Here is a 24,905-nt window from a genome sequence, read left to right as displayed (position 1 = left end):
GGAGCGTCGCGGTGCGTCCTTTCAGTATTCACTCACACACGCACACAGACGCACACACACAGAGCGTTCGCGTCCCGAAAAAGGAATTCCGGACGTGGTAAGAACGAGATTCTAAGACGCGCACCGCCCCGGAAGGTAATTGTCTCAGGCAAGGTTACGGGCGGGGGATTCTACGGGTGCCGGGAGGGGCCGAGCGCACATCCTCTTATCACCGCGAGGTGCGGCTGTGCCTGAAGCAGTAGCACCGGGTCTTCTGAGATTGCTGCTTCGGATTCGTGCTTTCTTCTCTCGTCCCCCTCCCCAAAGGAGTACCCTCCCCTTCACCCCACACTTGGAGTAGGTAACTGGGCGCGGGCCAATCCTGTACAGTCCCCTCTTTGGGGACGAGGGAGGGAGTACTTCTGGTGCGTGCCGGCAGCCGCGCGCGCGCGTGTCCCAGTCTGCGGACTGGGCTCGTGTCCCGGAAAGCGAGGGGGCGGCCGCCGCGAAGGCGCGGAAAGGAGGGCCAGTTTAGTGAAAACCAGAGGCTGGGTAGAAGAGCTTGGGCTCGGGCTCTTCGGTGCAGAGAAAGCAGGAAACACCGCAGTTACCTGTTCATGTGGGTGCGGTGGTTGAAGCATCTGCAAAGGGGGGAATGGCACCTCTTCTTCGTTCGTGGAGGAGGATTTTGAGAGAGAGGGACAGAACCCTGTCCGTCCGCTCCTGAGAAGGTAGAAGAGGAGAGAGAAATTGGGGGGAAACCGAGGAAAGGGGGGAGAAGTGACTCCTTTGAGCGTGAAATTCATTTATCCCAGCCTTGCCAAAGTAGCAGCCTGGAAAAATACAGCCAGATGGTATCAGTAGCCGGGCCATGCTGGAATCCTAAGACTGGAAGAATTCTAGTCTAGTGAAATTTGCAGTATCATTCTTTTTCCCTCCTCTTTTCTCCATCACTGTTATTTTCCTTATTCCTTCCGTATCAGATGGCGACCAGACAATAGAATATTTTAGAAGTTCACTTTTGTTCGTTTTTGCAGAAGAATCAGATTCTAGCTGCTGAGTAATTTGACTTGGGCTTGTCCCAGTCACGTCTGTCTAAGGGCACACATTTTAGGTACCTCGTTAAAACGGCACACTCTGGTCCGTCTGAGCAGTTTTAGATTAGAAAGGGGGGAACCCCACCGTCTACAGGCCTCTTCAGAAAAGTATTCATTAGGATAATTATAGGATCCTCTGCCTATTTGGAGTTAGAAACTCCTCCCCCAAAGAGTTTCATGTTTTGTTTTTCTCAAAAATGTTACTGGCTAAGTGATTTAGTTGGGAGCATCATTTTTAAAGATAAGTTTTTCAAAGCAGAGGTAAGTTACAATGTTGCAGTGTATGCTGGGGGAGGGGCGGCAGTAGTTTTTCCTAAGGACTTCTGAGATCCAGGATTATGTAGTGCTTTCTGTTTTGAGGGGGAAATGAAGCAATATTCCATAGATGTGAGAGAATTGTGCCAGACTGCCAGATCTGAGGGAGACCTAAAGCTGAATGGAGCAATCAGTCCAGATGTTCATTTTGATTTGACCTAGGAGTAAATAGGTTGCTGCTGAAGGAATTAGCATTGATGAGGCGAATTAGGGTAAGGTATTTTATGTTGGAGATAGGAATTAATAGATGTATAGAAGAAAGTAGAAACTGGGAATATAATCCTTCTGGGAGGAGTAATATGTTAATAGCCCAGGAAACTTGAGTGTAGAGTTAGAGGCAACTGCAAAGCATTAGTACAGAACTGGTTATTTGTAGAGAAGCAGTCAAGTTTGTAAACTTAAATATAAATACTACAGGGACGGAATTTGTTACAGATGTCTTTTATTTGGGCTATATACTTTAGAAGTGAGTTTGGTGACTTTTTAGTATTACAGTTGATTTTTTAAGTTAACTAGTTACACATTTAACTAGCCTCAAAAAAATCAACATTACAAACGGATGCTCTGGTGTTGTGAATGGATACAGCTAAATTCCCTTTGATTATTTTTTAGCCACCATGTTTGTCTTTTCTTCACTTAGCCATGAAGTGTTTATTCTCAAGTCTCTTCAATAAAACCTTTACAACAATGGAAATAGTTGCTTTTTCTCATGCATGCCTAAAAATATCAGTAGCTAAATGATTGTGGGGGAGGGGGTTTATTGTGTAATTTTAAATTAAATAATGGAAAACATTTCCTGCCCTGAACCCACATGACTAATCCTTCTAAATTAATACTTCCATCTACCTGCTGGTTTTATCCACTTGGATATCATGTCAACATCTCAAACTCAGTGTGTCCATATTTAAAGACTGTACCACCCCTTTCTCCTGAAGCCCCAAAGTCCTTTAAGAACTTCTTCTCGGAATTAGCTTTGAAAACCCCTTCCGTAGACACTGGTTTAGGACAGGTAATAAAGTTTCATATGCAAGGAATTAAGTCTGTTTCCTTGCCACCGCTACCACCCTAGACCAAACCTATGGTATCTCTTGCTTGAGCTATTGCAAGAGGTTCTTTACTGGTCTCATTGTACAGCTGTAACCAATTAACCCTCCCAAGGGTAATTAGTCCACAACCCAAACTAAAAGTAATGATTATAAATCACCAAGTAGCCTCATTTCAGGAAAATGTTACCTCTCTGCCCATCCAACCCCCACATCTGCCAGAAAAGAAAAGAAACTTGGTGGCTTTCCATAATTAACAAATTACAGGAAGTCTTCGGTATCTGAGGATAATTGTTGTCAGCAATGGAGAGTTCACGTGAAGCGGATCCATTGGAGATGGACCAAAATTTTGCTATAAGTGGTACAAAAGAAGGAATGATCAAAATATCTTTTAAAAAATTAAGTTTTTAAAATTTTTATGATTATAACCAAGACCATTAAATGTAACTATCCCAATTGATTACTTATTTATTATAAATCACATGGCTTTTCTGTGTAATTATTCTGAAAGAATGAGGGATGACATCTTGGACAGGCCTAAGCATTTGATGCTTGACTTACACAGTCATAAAGTTATTTTTGCAAAAATTAATCCTCTCCCACTTAATTTCTTTCAAAATGCCTTATTGGAAATATCTCAATCCAATTATTAAACTGTTTCAACTGCCTGACCTTGGTCAGTCAGAAGCTTTGCTTGTGATTTGAACTTCTACACCTTTTATTTGGTTGAACGTAAACAATGTTTACAATACTCAACTTTTATCTGGGAGAAAGTCGCCAGCATGTTATTTCTTGATTTTTTTGCTTCACTTTGCAACTTCAGCAAACCGTAGGGATTCCAATATGGTAATAACTGAATAATGAGAAGCCTGAGTGCAAACTCCGCCCCCACTTAACCTGAATTCAGCTGTTGTTACTAGTACTGAAATACCCAAGATTGTGAAAAAATAATCATTTTTCTTCCTCCCTTCAGTGGAGAATTTTTAAGTGCTATCCCCAAGAGGCGCTTACACAGTAGCAAGAGCTTATGGCATGCCCGCGTTTTGGGGCTTTTTATTTGCCCGCAAATTTGGGAGAGGAGGCAGGCATCGAGCCAAATCTGTGTAAGCCCTTAGAAAGTGTTTGCATATGTTAACATCACCCATCATGTGGGGTTAGTTTGCAGGGGGAGAGGGTGTGGGAGGGTGTGGGAGAGAAAGATTGAGAACCACAGAGCTTGCCAAACTCTACTATAGTAATTTCTCAACCCTTCCCCTAATTAGTGTTTCTGTTTTTCATGTGGTTCCTTCCTGAAATGCTTTCCCTGTCTTGGTGTCTAAATCATATCTTAATATCAAATGGCCTCTTAGTAGTGGTCAACTTTTCAAAGTCTATTACTTTCCCTGCCTCCCAAGTGGATGTGATTTGTTGCTCACTTAAAACACCCTGGTATTGCTTTATCTCTTAATAGACATTTACCCTTCTGGTTCCTTGTGAGTCCAACTATGAGGTCCCCAAGGGCAGGATTATGGGTCAGTTTGCACTTTCTGTGTGTGTGTGTGTGTGTGTGTGTGTGTGTGTTTCAAACATTTGAACTGCCCCTCTCATAAAGTCAGTTAACCTCCTGCCTACCACTGTATGGCAGTTCTAAGAATCCTGTGATGTCTTCCCTCATGAGAGTTTCTGGTGCCCTGAAAAAATACAGCTAACATATCATAGACCTTCAGTGTTCAGACCAAACAAAAACTACATAAAACAGATTATGTGAGTTAAAACAGAAGAACACAACATTATGTACACGGGTATTATTTTAAGTATAACATGTACATCTTAGCAGCTTAGCAGCAAAATGTAAATGACTTGAAATTCTAGCTAAGGGAGTGGATAAAATTTACATTACACTTTACTTTTAAATCTGAAAATAGGATGGAGTCAGCTCAGGAAAGCTTTATCACAGTCACTGAAACAGGAGGGTTCCACGCGCAATGGAGCCTTGTTTGTTTCTGTACTGCCTTACTTGTAGGGACCAGTCCCCACATGGCACCATTTAGCTTCCAGTTTTGAAATGGTGCTAAAAATAATATTCTTTTTTCTGTTTCAGTAGTATTTTTGAGATGCTTTTATAATCCTGAACATTTTGGGAATCACAGAATAAAGAAATTATTTTGAAATCACCCTTTTACCACATTTTTTGGTTATTTACACTGTCAGCAGATTGCTTCAAAATACTGTTGCCTCTTGGGGCTGATTGCATTCCATTTACCCTGGAGAGGCTCAGCCCTGCTACCCACTTTTTTTTTCCTTTTTTGTAATTTATGTCTGTAGTTTGTTGTCTTCCTAGCTCTCTAATAATCTAGCTTAAATTTTTTTTAATACAGTCTGTTTGAAACAACTGTTTATAGCTTAACATTTGCTGACCAAAACTCCCATCTTTTGATTACTGAGACTGGTATAATAGAGTTTAACTAAACTGTTTAAATGATGGATCATCCTTCAGAATAGTACTTTCCACCTTTTGGCCATCAACAATCCCTTTTACAGTCTGGAGGCAGCTAGAGATAAAGATAAGGGGGCCTAGCAGATAATTTAAATGCCTTAAAGTTATATGTAAATCTGAAGGAGCTAGTGGCCCCTTTGCCCCTATATACTCACCTGGGGATGGGGGATGACCTCCATTTTGTCTAGACTTTCTGGGAGTCCAGATTAGGAACCCTTGTAACAGAAAAGTTACAGATGATCTAACTCTTCTTTTACGAACTTCTGGTGGTGGTCAGCCTTTTGAGGTCTGCAGTTTTGTTTTTAAGAAGTTTGGGTAGGCATCAGAAAAGTTATTTGGGGTCAAAGATACAACTTTTCAAAAGGAGGTCGAAATTTTACTTAATCCAACCATCTTGCTTGTAAATTTCAGATTACATCGTGGACTAAATGTGTTCCCTTGGATGCCTAAAAGTTTCTCTCGAGTGACAGAATTAAGAGCAGAGGAAATATTCTTTCTGTGATGTATATGTTCCTAATAGAGAGGAAATGGAAATCTGAAAGATAAAAATCTAGGTAGAGAAAGTTCTTTTATCTGGTTCTAGAGACCACTCAGGCAATGACCAGTAGCCAGCCTTTGATTTAACCTGTGGTTAGTGTTCCTCTGGATCAGCAGACTGCTTTGATTGCCTAACGATGTAAATTATTTGCCGTATGTAAACTAATGCTAGTTAAAAGTTTACCAGGAATAACTGCCTCTTTTGTTACGCTATAGGCATATAGTCACTGTGCTAAATGATTGCCTCTAAATACGCACATAGCTTACTGTTTATTTAACTTTCTAGCGTCTGTTCAGACGTCACCAAATCAAAGCAGGCTTCCCTGATCACGTCATGAAGATACCAGCACCTGCCCTGCACCTTCTCTACTCTTCTTCATCTTCCTCTGTAAAGCTTAAGAGTCTCTAATGTAAATTTTGTATATTCCTCAGTTTTCTCCCCTTCCTCCCACCAGAAAGTAAGCTCCTGGTAGGCAGGGCATTTGTGCAGTGTACTACTGCGTTTCCAGCACTGAGGACACACCTCACAGGAATTCCAGCCCCTCTGCCACAGGGTGCGCTAGCCAAGTTACTTAAGATCCAGTCGATAATTCATTTTTTATAAACATTAATACAATTTGTGCATACTTCTTTATGGTTAAACGAGTGTGAAAATGTATACACATTTCTTTCTGTCTTCATTAAGTGGTTTTTATTTCTTTAGCATAAAGTCATTTCTTTCTTCCCTAATGCCTCAAGTTTTACTTTTTTGGCAAAGTTCTTACTGGAAATTGAATTCCTCGGTTTACCCAGAAAATAATCTGCAGGCAACAATGTTGATTAATCTCATGATACAACAGAAATACATTTAATTTTACAACAGAAATATATATTGAGTATCAGGCAAAATATACACCCAGTGGACAGTAAAATGATCACTTGGATATAGTAATGCCATGTATATATTATTAGCCTGTTGAATCCAAAGCAAAGCTCCATGAACTAGTCTCCTAGACTTGGTCATTCTTTGGATCTACTGTGGCTTTCAACAACCCAACTGCTTGTCTCTTGGGGATTTTAAGACTGCAAAGGTAGTGATTGTAAATTGAGATGCAATTCACGTACCATAAAATTCACCTTCTTAAACTGTAAAATTCCATGGTTTTTAGTGTATTTGCAAAATAGTGCCACCGTCACCACTAAGTTCTAGAACACCTTTCATCAAAAAGAAGCCCCATACTGGCAAGTAGTCACTCCCTGTATTCTCCTTCCCCCGTTCCCTTGGCAACCACTAACTAATCTGCTTTCTGTATCTCTAGATTTGCTCTTCTGGGTATTTCATATATATAATCTTACAATATTTGGCCTTCTGTATCTGGCTTCTCTCACTTAGCATAATGTTTTCAAGGTTCATCTATCTTGTAGCAGGTGTCAGTACTTCACTCTTTTTATGGGTGAATAGTGTTCCATTGAATGGATATACCACATTTTATTTACTCATCAACTGATAGACATTTAGGTGGTTTCCACTCTGGGGGTATTACAAATTATACTGTGATGAACATTTATGTAAAAGTTTTTATGAGAGTTTGTTTCATTTCTCTTGGGTATATATTAGGAGTGAAATTGCTGGGTCATATGGAAACTCTGGTTAACCTTTTGAAGACCGTGTTCCAAAATGGCTGCACCATCTTGCAATCCTTCCAGCAGCATATGAGGGTCTCAGTTTCTCTACATCCTCACTGCCACTTGTTATTCTCCACCTTTTATTATAATCTCCATAGTAGGGGTGAAGTGTGGTATCTCATTGTGGTTTTGATTTGCCTTCCTCTGATGGCTAAAAATGCCAAACATATTTTCATGGGCTTATTGGCCATTTGTATATATTCTTTGGAAAAATGTCTATTTAGGTCCTTGTCTATTTTTAATTAGGTTGTCTTTTAATTATTGCATTCTGAGATTTTTCACATATTTCAGGCACAGTTCTCCTATCAAATTTACAGACTTTTTTTCCCATTCTATGGATCCTTTGAAGCACACAAGTTTTTACTTTTGAGGAAGTCCAGTTGATATGTAGTTTCTTTGGTTGCTTGTGTGTTGCGGACCACATCTAGGAGATCATTGCCTAACTGAAGATCATGAAGATTTACACTTATGCTTTCTCCTAAGAATTTTGTAGGTTTAGCTCTTACATTAGTTGTCCATTATGAGTTAATTTTTATACACAGTGTTAGGTAGAGGTTCATTTTCTTTTTTTTTTTTTTTCTTCTGAAGATCCCATCTACTTAGCACAAGAGCGCTAGCGGGGGAGGAACAGAGAGAAAGAATCGCCAGCAGACTCTGCACCAAGTGTAGAGGCCAATGCAGGGCCAGTGACCCCAAAATCATGACCTGAGGTGAAATCGAGAGTCAGACGCTCAACTGATTAAGCCACCAAGGCACCTGTGAGGTTCTTTTTCATTCTTATGAATGTATGTATCTAAGCCCAGAACAAGCTCTTGAAAAAGGCTATTTGTTACCCGCCTTGAGTGGTGGTATTCTTTTTTTTTTTTTTTTTAATTGACAGTCAGTAAGAAAGGGAACACAAGTAGGGGAGTGGGAAAGGGAGAAATAGGTCTCCTGCTGAGCAGGGAGCCTGATACGGTGTTAGATCCCAGGACCCAGGGATGGTGACCTGAGCCAAAGGCAGAGGCTTAACCCAATGAGCCACCCACACTTCCCAAATGGTGGCATTCTTGTTGAAAATCATTAGACCATATAAATATGTGGGTTTAATTCTGGACTCTCTATTCCATCAGCTGATATGTCTGTCCTTATGCAGGTACCCACACCATCTTGATTACTGTGGATTTTATAGTGACTTTTGAAATCAAGAAGTGTGAATCTCTTTAAAACTATGTGCCAAGACAATTTTGAAATTGAGTTTAACTAAGTTAGTCAAATAAAGACAAGTAGACAAAGAACTATTCTTCAAAGTAAGTCTAAGCAGGTCCTAAACTAACCTAGTTTACTTAGGAACAGAATGGCTGTCTAGACTTACCCAGCCAGGTTCATTTTACTCCTTCCTTCATTTATTTATTTTTTAAGATTTTATTTAGTTATTTGTCAGAGAGGGAGCACACAAGCAAGGGGAGAAGCAGGCTCCCCACTGAGCAAGGAAACTGATGGAGGACTGGATTCCAGGACCTTGGGATCATGACCTGGGCTAAGGGCAGATGCTTAACCAACCGAGCCACCCAGGTGTCCCATCTTCCTTCATTTATTCAGCAGTAATTTTAGGTATTTCTATACCAACACAACTGTAAGCAGTGTTGAACACTGGACAACATAAAGAAAAATCTAACGTCGAGGAGATGACTTTGGAAATTTCATCCCAGGTGGGAGGTTTTCAGCCAGAGCAGTGATGGTAAAGATAGGACACTTTTAAGAAATGTTAGAGACAGAATTTTTAGTACTTACAATGGATAAATTATAAATTGGTGAAGGAGAATAAGGGATTGGAGCTATCTCTACTTCTGGCTTGGGGTGTGGGAGTGATGGGTAGATGGAGTAGATAGGCAGATGGTAAGGGAGTAGACTGCACTGGGCTGAGTAAGTGCACACAGTGGTATCATCTGTTCTTTTGAGAAGTCTAGCAAGGCAGAAGGAGAGAATAGGGTTGTGAGAAGGTTAAATGTGTTTGTTTTGTTGGGTGTATTTTAGGATGGACGGTACTTGCCATATGAGATAAAAATTGCAAATGTGATATTACTACTTTAGGTCTCAGAAGAAACAGAGTGGGGTGCCTGGGTGGCTCAGTGTGTTAAGCATCTGCCTTCAGCTCAGATCATGATCCCAGGGTTCTGGGTTTGAGCCCTTCATCGGGTTCCCTTCTCATCAGGGAGCCCGCTTCTCCCTCTGCCTGCTTCTTGCCCTGCTTGTTCTCTCTCTCCCTGTCAAATAAATAAATAAAATCAAAGAAAGGAAGGGAAGAAAGGGAGAAAGCAAAGACACTCTTTCCTAGGATAGTTGATGTTGATGGTCTGTATCTTCCCTGGAGCAAACATAGCGAACGTTAAGAGGTACAGTAGGTGAGGGAACTATAGATCTTAAGAGCAGTGAAGCACTGGAGTGGCCACTGAGAACTGTAGAGAGAATAATGAGGAAATAGAAAATAGGATTGAAAAAAGACAAGACAGAGGATCAGTTCAGGAAGTCTAACAGCTAAATACCAGTTCCTAAAAGAAAGAACAGAGAGAATAGAAGGGAGGAGATTATCAATGAAATATTTCAAGAAAAGTTCCCCATAAAGAAGCAGAGTATGGTTCTCAGATTGAAAGGACCCATTGACAAAACAGGGGAAGGGGATTAAAGGTACAAACTTACAGGGGCACCTGCGTGGCTCCGACTGTTAAGTGTTCAACTCTTGATTCTGGCTCAGATCATGATCTCAGGGTTGTGAGATCAAACCTCGACAGGTTCAGAGCTCAGCTGGGAGAAATCTGCTTGAGGCTCGCTCTCTTTCTCTATCTCAGTCTCCCTTGGTCCCTCCCCTACTCACATGGTTGTGAGCACTTGCTCTTTCTCTCAAAAGTAAATCTTCAAAAACACAAACAAAAGATACAGACTTCCAGCTATTAAATAAATGAGATACGGGAATGCAATGTACAGCATAGAGAATATAGTTAATAATATTGTAGCAAGTTTATATGGGGACAGATGGTAGCGGATTTTCCTGGGGTTGACTTCATAAATTATATAAACGTTGAGCCACTATGTTGTACCCCAGAAACTAATAAAATATTGTATGCCAACTATGCCTCAATAAAAATAAGAAAGGGCCCATTTGAGATCCCAATACAATAACATCAACACAAAGACATGAATAACTACAGGTTTCCAGAGAAATAAAATAGGCCCCATAGAAAAAGGATTGGATGTCACAGCAGCCAACGCAAGACAACTGAGCAAGGCCTACATATTTCTGATAGAAAGAGATTTTCAGCCCATACTTCTATATGCAGCCAGGTTAGTCAGTCCACTTTGAGGGCAGAAGAAGATTTTCAGACACTCAGGGTATACAAAACAGGAGAATAAGCCAAGAATAGAGACTGGAGTAGTGTACAACACGTGGAACGGGACAGGGCCTGCTTCCACAACAGAGCTGGTGCTACTGGCCAACTCATGCACAGCTGTGACTTCGATACATGTTGAAACTTGAAAGCGAACAGGCCACAATGTAAATGTGTTTCATTCCACTGAGCTGCACAATTTAACATTATTAAAATGGTATAACCACTTACCACAAGTTTAAAAAAAAGATGTGTGGGAGGTAAAAACAGGCAGCTCATAGAAGTCTTACAGTTGAGCTGTCAAAGGTAGATAAGGGACAGCAGTGAAGGGGTGGGAATGGGGAGTGGTATACAATTTTTGTACTGTTTCCCCCTTGGAAAGCTTTTAAATTTAGAGTCAAAAAATCCACGAATGTAAGTGCCTAGCGCCCACCCAATAAGAGCTTAGCTAAGATGAGCTGAATCTAACTAGGATGGCTGAGGGTTCTTCCCTGGATGTTTCCTGGGGCCTTGGCCAGGCAGGACTCCTGGGGCAGTCCTCCCAGGTTCACGTGAGAAAAGCGGCTTTGACGATGTCAGAAAAGTTTTCCACCATTTAAGTACTCTGACTGGTGGCCTCTGAACAAATGTTTAATTCAGAAAAATAAATGTAGCCTAAACAAATTTTATTATCTTCCAGCGTGAACTTCCCGCCTGAGGACTAGAAAGACGAAGTAGTTTGAAAATGGAGAACCAAGAACCAGCGGATCCTCCTCAAAATACCAAACAGTCTATTATTTCAGAGGAGGTATAAATTGTTTTTTACTTCCCTTTCTCCTCTCTGCACCCCCCTTCCCAGAGCTGAGTTTAAATGAAATGTAGGAACTGTTGTTTCAGATGCTTGTATTTAATTCTTTTTTTTTTTTTAAGATTTTATTTATTTATTTGATAGAGATCACAAGTAGGCAGAGAGAGAGGGGGAAGCAGGCTCCTCACGGAGCAGAGAGCCCCAGGAGCCCGATGCGGGGCTCGATCCCAGGACCCTGGGATCATGACCTGAGCTGAAGGCAGAGGCTATAACCCACTGAGCCACCCAGGCACCCCTGTGTATTTAATTCTTAAAGACAGTTTCTTGGGGCGCCTGGGTGGCTCAGTGGGTTAAGCCGCTGCCTTCAGCTCAGGTCATGATCTCAGGGTCCTGGGATCGAGTCCCGCATCGGGCTCTCTGCTCAGCGGGGAGCCTGCTTCCTCCTCTCTCTCTCTTTCTGCCTGCCTCTCTGCCTACTTGTGATCTCTCTCTGTCAAATAAATAAATAAAATCTTTAAAAAAAAAAAAAAGTTTCTTAAACACTGTTCCTACTCCCTTTTTAGGACCAGGGACATAAGGGAGCAATAGTATGTCTCTGAATGATATGCACTAATGAAATGGAAGCTGTTTTTAAAATGGATTTTGGCTGTTAATACAAAAATTCTCAAAATTTTATTAAAAGCTTCCCTGGGTAGAAGAATAAATCATAATGTGAGTTTTAGGGTTTAGACATTTCATACTTAGGTATCACATCACGTCTTAGTTAGCTCTTTATGGTCTTAATATCTGTGTTTAAGAACGGTAACAATCTAAATTGTTAGTTGTAGTCTGAATTCCAGAACTAATGTTTGTGTTATATGTTATTTGATTTAGCTTTTAATAAGTCTCTTTCTGCAGGAACCATTGCAATGGATAAATTTTAAGTCCTTCACCTTGGAACTCTGACCTTGACATCTTCCTGCAGTTGTTTACGATTTTAAAATCTTTCCATGTTGTCTGTGAATAGATCTGCTGATAATTATTAGGTTGCTGCTGGCCAGAAGTGAGAGATAGGATAGTGAGGAAAAGGCTACTGCTTTATGTCCACAGTGAATCTCTCCTGTCAGTTCAGTGTAGTGCCATAGGTAAGTTAGTCCAGGTAATGGAAACTCATTGTCTAGGGAAAACAATCCTGGGCCACCTGTCTTGGATGGGGTGGGAAACCCACGTGTCACTGGAAATGCAGTTGTTGAACATGGTTTCTTCAGTCAGCCTCCCGGTGTGGTCGCTGACCATAAACCACACTGATGAGTCTCTACCCACACGTGTGTGACGAGCGCCCAGCTCAGAGGATAGAACACTAGGTCCCCAAAAACCCCTCATTCCTGGTTCTCCCTCTCCACTCCCCTGCACCTTCCCAAGAGTTTTTCAACTATCACCTCTTTTCACCTCCCAGGATCACTTCCAAAACTCCAGAAAGAAGCTGAACCACCCTTCAGAAACAAAACTTTCCATACTTTGAACTGAAAACCTTCACACAACTACTGGGAGGGATAGATGGTCACTGGGAGGGCCAGGCAGAGAAAATCTGAAAGAAAACAAACCTTCTAAATAAAATCCTCAGTTTGAAAGTTTCCCAATTTAATGTCTCCTTTTAGTTAATTTCAGAAGGAAAATGGGTCAAGCTTGAAAAAACAACATACATGGATCCTACTGGTAAAATAAGGTAAAGGATTTTTTTCCCTTTTGTAAAATGCACAGTGTTTGGGTTGTCAGTCGGGTCTCCATTTTGCATTTGGCATAAACTCTGATAGTGTCCTCATTATAAACTTGGTCTTAAATGAAAAACCCATTTCAGTGCTTTCCCATTGTCAGAATGTCTAGATTGCTTATAATCTCTGAATAAAATTACACTGTCAGTATGTTATAACAACTAATTGAGAATTGATTTTTAACACCATTCTCCCTGAGGAGGTTTGTATGAACCTGAAATTTGGGGCCAAGCCTCACTTAAGCTGATCAGCAGAATAATGAACCATCCAGGGTGCCTCCTTCCGGTCACACCAGTTTTTAATTTGTAAACTAGAAGGATTAAGGAGAGGATAGTGCTGGGTTTGAAGTAAAACCTCTATCCTTTACACCTTGCTCGTGGAAATGGGAACTGGTGGTTGGGGAGAGGGAGTTTTGCAAAGCATTTCACAGTATGTGCCAGTTCCATGAAACTATGACAAGACACCCTTCGACCTAAGTGATCATATTCCTGACACTGTCTAGAGTTACGTTTGTGCCTGAAAAATGTTCATCAAAATTTAAAAAGACAACAAATCGAAAGCACCCTCACCATTTTTAAAATTGGGAAGTGACTGTAACAGTGTACTGTAATAAGAGAATACGATGTACAGTATGAGGGAATATAGTCCGTGATACTATAACAACTTCGGTGACTACCCTTGGTGTGGTGAATATTAATTATTGAGTCACTGTGTTGCACACCTCAGATACAATATCGTGAGTCAGTTCTTCAGTCTAAATTCTTCAGTCTAAAGTGGGAAAATAATTTTTTAGTGTATTCATTTGGTAAAATCTCTGCAGTCATCTACAAAGCAGATTCTGAAGACAGTCTAGCAATATGAGAAAGGTGATTAAGTTGATAATAATATAGGAAATGGTAGATATGTGTTTTAAATTCTGTGTGTGTGTGTGTATGTATATGTATGTATGTATTTATAAGAGAAGGCTAGAAGGAAAACTGGCAGAATATTAGAGGCAGCTGTGTGGTAAACCTTTTCTGTTTCCCCAATTTTCTGTTTAGAAATTTTTTTATATTATAATTAACTACCAGAAAAAAAAGTTTAAAAACAGGTTAAGCATTTCAATGAAATATAAAAAGGAATGAAGTGAAATGAGAAAATACAAAAATAGAACTAAATTTAGTATCCAGATTACATGATATAAATTCGTTAATATAAAAAGTCCATTTGCTAAGTGATCAGGTAAGAATACGGGTTTCTTTGTGAGGAAGTACATCTACATTCCGTGTGAAAGTACGCACACTTGCCAGTAGTAACTGATACCACTTTAATTACATTTACTAAGCCAGCAGAAGTATTACTAAGTGCCAGTGTGAGAGAGCTGCAGGAAACATTAAGCTCTCCATAGCACTATTAAATTAAAACCTCAAAATAAGAAAACTAAGCACACTGCAGTCCATCAACACAGGGGAATATACAGAACACTTATCTGATGTGAATCTGATGGGCGGAACAAAGTAGGAAATTACTAGTGTACAGGAACACAGTCCAGAAATGTGGCCAGGTCCCAGGCCTCAGGAACACAGTATGCTCAAATATGCTTCTATCTGAAAATTAAGATATGGAATTGATTTTGTGTAAAAACTGCTGGCATTGTGCCCCTTCATGGACTTTTGGGACAGAGCCAAAGTCTTCATTTGTTTCCATTCCTGCCTCTTGTGTTTGTTGACTAGGCCAACAACATATTACGGGAAAACAGGCTTTCCTATAGCAAAGACTCAAAAAACGGAATAACTTAGCTAGAATCAGAATTCTAGAGCTATAAGAAGCGTTTGAGATAACTTAAACTCTTAAGTCCATAGCTTTACAACTGAGAACAGTTTCAGGGAGTTTGTGGCTATGAGGTTGGCTGGTAGGCAGGCAGAGACCAAGATTTTCTGACTCAATCAAATGTCTCTCTCAGTCCCTTGAAGATGATTGGAGCTTTTGTGAGGCATTCCTGGTCTGGCTTCCTTATAAATGCATTTATATTTCCTTGCTGATTTATGGCTCGTTACTGGTTATTTTACTTGATCTTAACCACTATAATGATGGTACTCTTTCTGTTTCCCTTATTCCTAGTGTTTTTGGGGTGGTACCTTCAGTTTCCTCAGCACTGTCTTCTTCAGTCTTTACAACTAACCTTAAGAGACAACAGAGAGACCTATGCCAAAAGGTGTTTTGTCTCCTGCAACCTGTATTATTTACTGATCAGAATTGCTTGTTGGTTGGCTTCTTGTTACTAACCAGAATGTTGGGCAGTTGTGAGTTGTCATAATAGCATTTGGTTTTCTTAGGTTCGTTTTGACACATTTGCCATTAAAATTTGAGTATAACACCAAAAGATCTACAGTTTATAGTAAGAAAGGTTTGTTTGTTTTTTAAAAGATTTTATTTATTTATTTGAGAGAGAGAGAGAGAGAGAGCACACAAGCAGCAGGGAGGGGCAGAGGGCGAAGTAGACTCCCTGCTGAGCAGGGAGCCTGATGCAGGACTTGATCGCAGAACCTGGAGGTCACAGTCTAAGCCAAAGGCAGAGGCTTAACTGACTGAGCCACCCAGCATCCCCAGAAGGGTGGTTGTTTTGTTTTGTTTTTTAACTAGAGTAAATATTTGGATTTTTTTCCACAGAAATTTGGCACAGTCCAACCCTTAAGAAGGAGCAGGTCAAAAGTGCGAGGGCCCCTCTGGGGAGCCCATCTCCTCAAACCCACTCCTCTGTGGGGAGGCAGACCTTGATGCCTTTCTTACCCTAGTCTCCAGCACCACTCACATGTCTTATTTCTCCTAGATCCAGAGGTCATCTGCTTCTTCACTCCCATCTGTTATTCCTTTCTCTTGAAGGGATAAGAGAGTGAAGGGGAATTTCCCTCATATGCCCTTCCCCTTCAGACACAATTACAGCAATAACTAGATTTTCAGGACAGCATTCCCCAGAAAGAAACAGCTACTCAGGGAAAGGGAGCAGGAACTTGTTCACTACTCATTTTTCCTCTGTGGACCATTTCCCCCTTAGGTAAGATAGATCTCATACATGCAAAAGAGAGCACTACCTAAATTTAATAATTCCTCAGTGAATAAATGGAATGGTCCTGCTTTCTTCAATTGTTATTTTAGGTCGCATGTAAATAACAGTTCAGTAGTTCCTATTGTACCAAATACCCTCTCTTTTTAGCAAAAACTCTGGACTTTTCATAGGACCGTAATCTGCACACTGCTCAGTAGCTTTGCAGCTTAACTGCTCACCTGTGGATTTATGACCCAGCCTGAAATACTTCCAGTGAACGATTTGAAAAGCAGCTCAAGTGAATAACAGGCCTTGTCTTTAGATAGCACTCAGAGGGTTAGAGTTGGGTGGCACATTTTCTTCAGAAGAATTTTCAGAAGCAACAGGAAAGCACAGTGGGCGTTTCCTATACCGATGTGTATGGCTGTGGTCTTCTTCATCATTATCGTTAGCACACTTGCATGCTTTGCATTTGAAAGTTCTGGTTGTAGACCAAAAACCCAAGGACATTCCCCTCTGTAATACCAGTGATTTTTTTTTCTTCTCTGCCTGAACAGAACTTGGGAAACTGTGAAACGTACAACCAGGAAAGGACAGTCGGCTGATGGTAGGAGTGCAAACCCGTTACAGCTCTTCATGAAGGAGGTCACCGCGCATTATTGCCGGAGGCGGGGTTCTTTTTACTTTAACCAAGACCTTAGAGCAGTTCTCTTCAATTATGATCTTTTATCATTAAACTAACTTTCCTTTTTGCGGTGCTACATGATTAAATCAGGCTGTCTCTTTTTTTAGTTTATAGATTTATTCATTTCGAGAGAGAGAGCGTGGCGGGGTGGAGGGTAGAGTATGGGGCGGAGGGAGAGAGGGTTTAAGCAGACTCTGTGCCAATACAGGCCTTGATATCACGACCTGAGCCGAAACCAGCAGTCAGACGCTTAACCAAATGCACCACCCAGGCATCCCAATCAGGCTTTCTTTATAAATAACTTTTGCCTCCTGTTATTTCTTCTCAGTACAGTGTTCTGAGGGGAGGGTATATGAATATTTATAGCCAAATATAAGTCAGTGTAATTTGAAGCCACATACTGTGTCTAGATAAGACTTTTAGAAATCCTTTGTATTCTGTTCAGAGACCCTAGGTGAAAGTCTTTAATTTGGAAAAATATTTGGCCCTACATTATGATGGACCAGTTGCTTTATAAGTTGATGAGGAAATGGAATTAGGAGAAGACTGTTCTATTCATTCATTTCACTGTCCCTTCCAGGCATAAATAAATGCTTTGACTGCTAAGATCCTGAAAATCATCTCTGGTCTCGAGGAAGTTGGGCAGTAGATCTCTGTTTCTCCCTTTCATTTTGTTGTCTGTTTTTACTGGAAATTAACAGAGTAGCTGCCTTAGCTGCTGTTTCTGCCTGCCAGGATAGTTGGGGGCAAAGGGGTAGCCAAGAGCTTCCCGTAGGCAATTTGTGTTTTCCAGAACGCAGTGGGGTTTTTTCTGTGTTTTGTTCTAAAGCCACGTAAAACGTTTCCCTCTTGGGAGAAAAGGTCCTTGATCCTAAAATTGTGAAATCCAGTGTAGCTAGCGTTTACCACAAACAGCAGGACTGACTTGATTCATTCTTTAAAGGAAATACAAGCACAGGGAGATGAATGTCCCTTCACCGGCCCCCAACCCCCCACCTCCCCCACTCCCATCCCTTGTCTGGCTTGCTTCAGAGTGAGAAATGAGCCTCTGCAGAGGTTAGCGTAGGCGAGAATGTGTCCTTGACCCTGGGCTAAGTGTTCACGGATGTTTCATTAGGGATCTTCCTTGGTCTTGTTTCCCGGCCACAGGTGTGGCGGTCATCCCAGTGCTGCAGCGCACGCTTCACTACGAGTGCATTGTTCTGGTGAAGCAGTTCCGACCGCCGATGGGAGGCTATTGCCTAGAGTTCCCCGCAGGTGAGTCTGTGAACCGAGGGGCCGCCAGGCCCAGGACCGCGAACTGCAGTGCCTAGACCCTGAACACATTTTTATCTGTGCCTGTGGTTCTAAGTAAAACAGAAGCATCCCTGCAGCGAGCTGCTCTGTCGCATTCTAGTGGCCTGCTAAGCCCGGGAGCGAGGCAAGGGTGGTGTCCCAGCCGACCTTTCCAAGCCACCTCTTGGCAGCATTCTCTCTAGCTTCTCTTTGAGGAATTGCATTTTCCTAATTTGTCAGCTGAGTTCATTTTCCATCACTAGTGATCCATCTCCAACCAGAAATTCACAGTAATAACTAGGTCAGACTCTTTACTGTGTAAATGGAAAAGACATCTTGATCTTCCTCTATGTGCCCAGGCCAGGGACATGGTCTTAATTTCCATTAGAATATTCTCTTGAGTTGCACAGTTAAGTTGAGCTATCCAGAATTTGAAGCTGTATATCATTGTAGGACTTAATGGGGTTGTTCCCATCTGAAGAAATTACATCTCATTTATTTATCATTAGCGGTATATAGGTTTTGTACAAATTCCAGCCCGTGAGAATGCATACCAACGTTCCTTCTCATTTACCTGCCATTTCACTGAACTTTAAAAGTAACAGAATAGGCTGTATTTTACTTTTTCGTTGCATTATTTCCTTTCGAGTAAAATAATCCAAGTTCTAAGGTCCTCCCCACTTGGCCTCCCTGTTAGCTGCCTCAGGTCCACCAGCCTCTCAGCTTCTCCCTCGCACACGATGCTCATGCCAGCATTTCTCTCCAGGCCCCAGAATCCCTGTGCAAGGGAGGAAAGCACATAGGTGACACTGTGACATGAGGAAACTGAAAATAGTGCCAGGCTTCCCAGGCTGGTGCACATAGGTGGTTCCGTCACCCAGGCCAGTGGTCCCACACCATGAAGCCATTTCTCCTCACAGGCATCCGTGGTGTCCAGGCTGCAGAACACGAGTGCCGAGACACTTGTGGAAACAGTTGAGGTATAAGTAAGATGAACAGAAGGGAGCTGTCGGAACCTACTCGATCTGCTGAGGGCTTTCCTCTTTTGCCCTTTTTTCTTAGAAAAGTTCCAAACCTCAGTCAGCTTTACCTGTACAACCATGTTCCACAGTCCTCTGATTCTTCTGAGGTAGCTCGACCGCAATTATACTAGAAGGAGGAGAGTTTTGAAATAATCTGGCTTTCCCTAGCCCCCCTCAAATCACAAATGATTTGAACTTCTAGGTCTCATCGATGATAACGAGAGCCCAGAGGCAGCCGCTCTTCGGGAGCTTGAGGAAGAAACGGGCTATAAAGGTGATGTTGCAGAATGTTCTCCAGGTGTGTATTGCTGTCCAGGTGAGCAGTCGGGGACAAACTCTTGAAAGTTAGTGAAGCATAGATTCTTCTGTGTGTAAAAGATAACATAGATGTTCATTAAGCTCGGGATTCAGGTGGCTTTTGTCTTGGCTAGTTCACTGAAGAGCAGTCCCAGTTAGATCTGGTCATCCTCTACACAGAAGCCACCCCCCGCAAGGGAGCCACTTTGAACAGGAAGGCCGCAAAGCTAGAGCAGAAAGTGAAATTTGTTACCTTCCCAAGCTTCCCACATCCTAAGCTTCATCTTTTATTTCTTAACCTCATCCCCATGCCACGCACCTCGCTAGAATTCTTTTCTTGACATGGCGAAAGGAGTTGACAGCGTGACCTAATTAGCGTAGTGTCTAATTTTGCTCAGACTCACCACACTGAGGAACTCAGGGGAAAACATGAGTGCTGGCTGCGCGTGTGCTCAGCAGGCCCGCAGCCCTGCTGAGCGAATCGGGCCAGCCGTCACTTTCCTCACAAGTTCTGTGTTAACCGGGAATCATGAGCCCCGTTTTCTTCCAAAGATATTTAAGTAAGGAAACAAGTGGCATGTGACTGGGGTCCGTCAGGGTGACCTGTCGCTTCTCTCCATAGCCGTGTGTATGGATCCAGGTTTGACAAACTGTACCACACACATCGTGACAGTAACTATTAACGGAGATGATGCTGAAAACGTGAGACCTAAGCCAAAGCCAGGTGAGCGTGCGGAGGGTGTGTTTAAGGTGATTCTGTTGCGTTAAATATTCAGTTTGCTACTGATTTCGGTATGTGACTTGTCAGAAGATTAATGGGCCTGTAGATACGTCATCAGGGCTCCAGGCTTTTTTCCTGATCTTCAGGTCCTTTAGCATTTTCTTTCAGTGCTTTCTGATCTTTATGCTTTATAAAATGTTAAATTACAGTATTTCCATATTTTCTGTGTGGAGTTTATTCCCACTTTGTAAAAGGAGCCCCAGGTCTGAATAGTAGACAATGAAAAATCTTGAGAGTCACTCATTTCTGGTTTTGTGTGTATTACAAACATGGCATAAATAATTGTGAGCAGACAGCAACTGACTGTGCACCGGATTCCATAGAGAAGTGTTTAGGAAACTCCTGGCTCTCTTGTATTTCTCAGCAAGTTTGGACTTGAACTTTGATGCCTCTGTCCATCCCTGTTGTCTCCCACCCAATGAAGGCACTGCTTACACACATGCGCGCGTGCACACACACACACCCGTCACAGCCGTACTTTTCCATTGCTCTCCGGCTCAGGTGTTCCTGAGTGGTCCAGCCCCCACCACAGCTGATTTTAAATGCACAGTTCAAACTCGCTAATATGCACAGGACCCGCAGTGCGAGAGTCCGCTGTCCTCAGAGCACTGCCATTCCTGGGTCTATACCCCCAAAGCACTGACAGCCAGTGCTCGCACAGATCCTTGCACCGCAGCGTTTGGATAGTGGCACTCACAGTACCCAATCGGTGGCCTCTGGCAGGTGCATGGAGAAACAACGCGTGGTGTGTGTGTACAGCCCTTAAGGAGACAGGCCGGCGCAGGCTATAATGGGATGAACCCTGAACGCTGTGCTGAGTGCTTCTTGCCGCCTGACAAAAAAGCGTCCGCAGGGGCTCCGGGCTGGCCCAGTCAGTAGAGCATGCGACTCTTGACCTCCGGCTCAGGAGTTCAGGCCCCACTTTGGGCATAGAGCTCACTTTAAAAAAGGAAGGAAAAAAAAATGTTTTTAAGCCTAAATCTGGCAACTCCACTCATATGAGGTTGCCAAAACTCCACATATTCAGAGAGATATAACATACAATAAGGTCAGTGTGCATGCAGACGTACTACTTAATGGCTACCGAGCTTCTCTTTATGAGGATGAGAAAGGTGCTGGTAACTGCATAGCAGCGTGAATGAATTTAATGCCACTGAACTGTACCTTTAAAAATGGTTAAAATGGGGACTTTTGTATATTTTAACAACTTAAAAATACATACGGGTATCTCCTAGAACATGCTTTAAATGTTGCTGTTACACATTTGGAGAACAGAAATGGTTTTGTACTGTTGGAATGCTTTTTACCATGTACACAGAGACCCAAGTTTCTGCCGAATTCTTACACACTTCTAGTGTGTCTTGCACAGCGAGCACCCACAGCGAGCCTTTCTCCAATGTCGTCCTTGTGTTTGTTTTCAGGAGATGGAGGTATGTTACCCAGCTGGCAGTGGCTGACCGTGTGTATGGCTTAGCGCAGTGGAAATGGCTGCAGGCATTTTGTGGTGTTCTGGTAGGCCCTCTTATTCTTCAGCTTTGTTTTCACGTGCACTTTGTTTGTTTAGAATTTGTCGAAGTAATTTCCTTACCAAAGAATGACCTGCTCAAGAGACTGGATGGTAAGCATTCTTAAGACTATTCCCCAACTTCCTCAATGTTTCCCCATCCCTGGCCCCAGCCAGTGGGGCACTAAACAGAATTCCATTTCTGTAATTATATTCCTCCTCATTAAAGTCAAATACCGAAGAAACTGTTGTACAACTGCAGTTCCCCAACAGTAATTTTCGTTTCTGGGTAGCACAGAGTTTGAAAATGTGAGCAGAACATTCTGCATCAAGTGAAAGCTTTGAGTAGTAGGGTTGTTGTTTTGTTTTTTTCCTGTGGGAGAGTCAAGATATATTCCTGCAGATTTGCCAAAACTTCTATACCTCAAATCTCTAATCCATGGCAATGCAGAGGCCTAAGCAGATCCCTCTCAGCTGATCTTCCTAGTGCCTGCTGGATGGTTCTCTGCAGGGTAGAAGTTAAAGGAGAATTTAACAATATTCCTTCCACAAAGACTGAGGTATATGAAGAGCAATACGGTGATACAGTGAGCCAGATTGGCAGTGTGACCCCTAGGAAATCACTGGTCATGTAGTTCCGTCATGTCATTCCCAGCCAGCCCATCTCAGAGGGATTTGATAAAAAATTAAATAAGGTCATGTGGACAAATCTGCTCTGATGAAGCGACAGTAGGATGTACTGTACTGGAGACAGAGGCCCAGCTGGGAGGGTCCCGTTTGCTCATTTGTAAAGAAACAGATAGTCTTTCTAATCTGAATATTTTAAATTTTTTACTTTGAAAAGTAACTTGAAGCATTGTTTGGCCTGAGGCTTTGAGGGCTCTCTTCCGCCCCTTCCGTAAGAACCAGTGGCTTATAATTTTATTTCTGATATCCGTGTTGTGTTAAAAGTAAGTATAGTATGAGCTTCCAAAAATGACTGATTTCAGAATTCCCGGAAAGCGTCCCTTCCTCCTTTATCTTTTTAAGAACTAGACCTGAGGTAAAGAGCACCAAGTCTCAGAGTTAGAAACACTCACAGCGAAGAAAGCCATGGTTTACCCAGAGAAATCTCTGGCTGCCAGTAACGGACAGCACGACTCAGAGTCTTTCGGGTTTGCCGGGGTCTGAGGCTCCGCCCGCCATGCGTTAGTCATGAGCCAGAACACGGTCCACAGCCTCTCCTCACTTTTCTCCTTAAACAGGAATGAGAGGTAGCCCCTGTCTCCAAAGAGGCAGCAGGGAATTAAATGATAATGTTGGCACTAGAGGGCTTAAATGTTAAATGCTTTATGTCTCAGGGAAATATTCTCGCAAAGAATTTCCTTCCTTCTCCCTCCCACCCAACTCAGCCTGCTTTTAGCCTTAGACAAGGGGAAGACAGAAAAGAAGAGGAAGGAAGGTAGAGACGGACAGATCTGTAGAAAGAGGAAGGGGAAGAAAAACCATTTTTCCTTATTAGAGTCAAAATATGGTAATCAAACCATTTATTCAACAAGTAACATTTGGGAAGGTATTTTGAGTTGTTTGCTGTAAGAAATAGTTTTCAACACTTACCAAGCTCCCGCCGTGCACAGAGAAGGAGGCCATAACCCTGCCTTCCAGGATCAACATATCTCTGAGCATGTTCCTAAACTAGTGGCTAGGAAAACAAGTGACAGATCCCAAGTCTGATCACCTCCACCTGAGCGATACAGAAGTTCTCCTTAAAGCCCACTGTACAATGTAGGATTCTGAGACTTCATTCTTTCTTAAAATATATTTATTTATTTATTTATTTGAGAGAGGGAGAGAGAGAGAAAGCATAGAGAAAGGGAGAGGGAGAAGCAGACAGTGAGCAGGGAGCCAGGCGCAGGGCTCAGGGCTCAATCCCAGGACCCCAGAATCATGACCTGAGCCAAAGTCAGATGCTTAACTAATTGAGCCCCCCAGGGGCCCCTAAGACCTCATTCTTGCTAGAGCTCCAGTCCTGTCATGCACACAGCTTAACTTATGTGTAGAAAATACACCTCTCCCTAGAGGTGGAGAAAACGAATGAACCCTTCCATGAGGGATGGAAGAATCACCACTGAATCACCACTGAGCCCTATAACGAGCTATGAACAAACAATTGATCCACAAACTTAGAATGTTGCCGTTTTAACACATAAAATCATCCTGAATGTGTGATCTTCTCCCTTTACGCTTTTTTCTTGCTCTTGTCTCTTGCTGGAAATGGAATCCTGCTTATATATCCTTTCATCTTCTTTCTCACTAGAATAAGATCCTTGAAGGCAGAAAATGTCTTGTTTGCCACTTGATCTCTAGCATCTGGCACATAGTAGTAGCTCAGTGAAGACGGACTGATTGATAAGGGCATTTTCCTTGATGAACTTCATTATCTAACTTGTGTGCTTTGTTTCCTCTAGCTCTGGTAGCGGAAGAACACCTGACCGTGGACGCCAGGGTCTACTCCTACGCTCTGGCACTGAAACATGCAAACACAAAACCGTTTGAAGTGCCTTTCCTGAAGTTTTAAGGCCAAAGGACAGTAGCCATGTTTTTATAAATAAGACCATCAGGCCTCCTTCACTAAGACTTTGTATTCAGCTTAGCTTCCTGTAGACTTGAAATTAGCTTTTTTTCATTAAATAAAAGCAATACGGAATACATGTGGTGATATGGTATAATTACAGGTAGGCTGTAGTCTTCATTTAAATGCTAAACTCCAGCAAAGGCTAATGAAAAAGAACATAAATGCAGATACTGTTTTTAATCCAGTTAATTTTTAAAGTTCAGCTGTTACTTACCTAATGTAGTCCAACAGACAGGAGTATTTCTGGAAGAAAAATGACCTGAATTCCAAATTAGGTCAATTATTCCCACCCTCGGTCCCCATATAAACTTCTGTAACTAGGTATGCAAGTAACTATTTACTACATCAGTGTTTAAACAAAGATTTTTTTTTTTTTTTTTGAAGACAGACCTATACAGGGACTTTCTTGGTACTTCTATTAATTATCGGCTATTTGGAATTAATACACATCCCTGCAGAGCAGAGAGTGTAAAATCAACAGAGAATAACATCCATGAGAAACAAATATTTATTTATATTTGGCTAGTGTCCTCCTACCCACCTAACTACTGAAGGTAAACAAGCTGTTAGGTATTGAAAAATGGTTGATTCCATTCATTATAACAAGGTTAAGAAGCTAATGAAAATACAGGGCCCTTGCCTCAAGCAGGTATATATATTTTAGAATTTCATTTCCTGTCCTTACCT

General features: G+C 42.0%; 1 protein-coding gene across 8 annotated transcripts; it reads left to right on the top strand.

The window, feature by feature from the left end:
• The first annotated feature begins 39 nt into the window (after positions 1-39).
• Positions 40-24,294, top strand: NUDT5 (nudix hydrolase 5). Of its 8 annotated transcripts, none has more exons than XM_032349407.1 (10): positions 40-135; positions 11,157-11,264; positions 12,902-12,969; positions 16,598-16,647; positions 17,875-17,982; positions 19,225-19,320; positions 19,942-20,043; positions 21,522-21,530; positions 21,665-21,718; positions 24,052-24,294. In XM_032349407.1, exons 2-10 carry the CDS (start codon positions 11,202-11,204, stop codon positions 24,159-24,161), a joined length of 660 nt encoding a protein of 219 aa, XP_032205298.1. In that variant the 5' UTR covers positions 40-135; positions 11,157-11,201; the 3' UTR covers positions 24,162-24,294. The 8 variants fall into 8 exon arrangements, with proteins under 8 accessions (XP_032205298.1, XP_032205300.1, XP_032205303.1 ...); XM_032349409.1 differs by lacking the exon at positions 40-135 and adding an exon at positions 177-340; XM_032349406.1 differs by lacking the exon at positions 40-135 and adding an exon at positions 178-336.
• The last annotated feature ends 611 nt before the right edge of the window (positions 24,295-24,905 follow it).

This window comes from Mustela erminea, chromosome 6 (genome assembly GCF_009829155.1).
Source record: "Mustela erminea isolate mMusErm1 chromosome 6, mMusErm1.Pri, whole genome shotgun sequence".
NCBI classification, from domain to species: domain Eukaryota; kingdom Metazoa; phylum Chordata; class Mammalia; order Carnivora; family Mustelidae; genus Mustela; species Mustela erminea.
The sequence above is the reverse complement of the archived record's forward strand: the minus strand, read 5'-3'. Positions and strand labels throughout refer to the sequence as shown.

Excerpts from the sequence above, each read along its gene's own strand:
- NUDT5 (XM_032349407.1), top strand. The coding sequence starts at position 11,202 with ATGGAGAACCAAGAACCAGCGGATCCTCCTCAAAATACCAAACAGTCT. Across the intron at positions 16,648-17,874 it reads GAAAGGACAGTCGGCTGATG|GTGTGGCGGTCATCCCAGTG; the intron begins GTAGGAGTGCAA and ends TCCCGGCCACAG. Across the intron at positions 19,321-19,941 it reads TGTTGCAGAATGTTCTCCAG|CCGTGTGTATGGATCCAGGT; the intron begins GTGTGTATTGCT and ends TTCTCTCCATAG.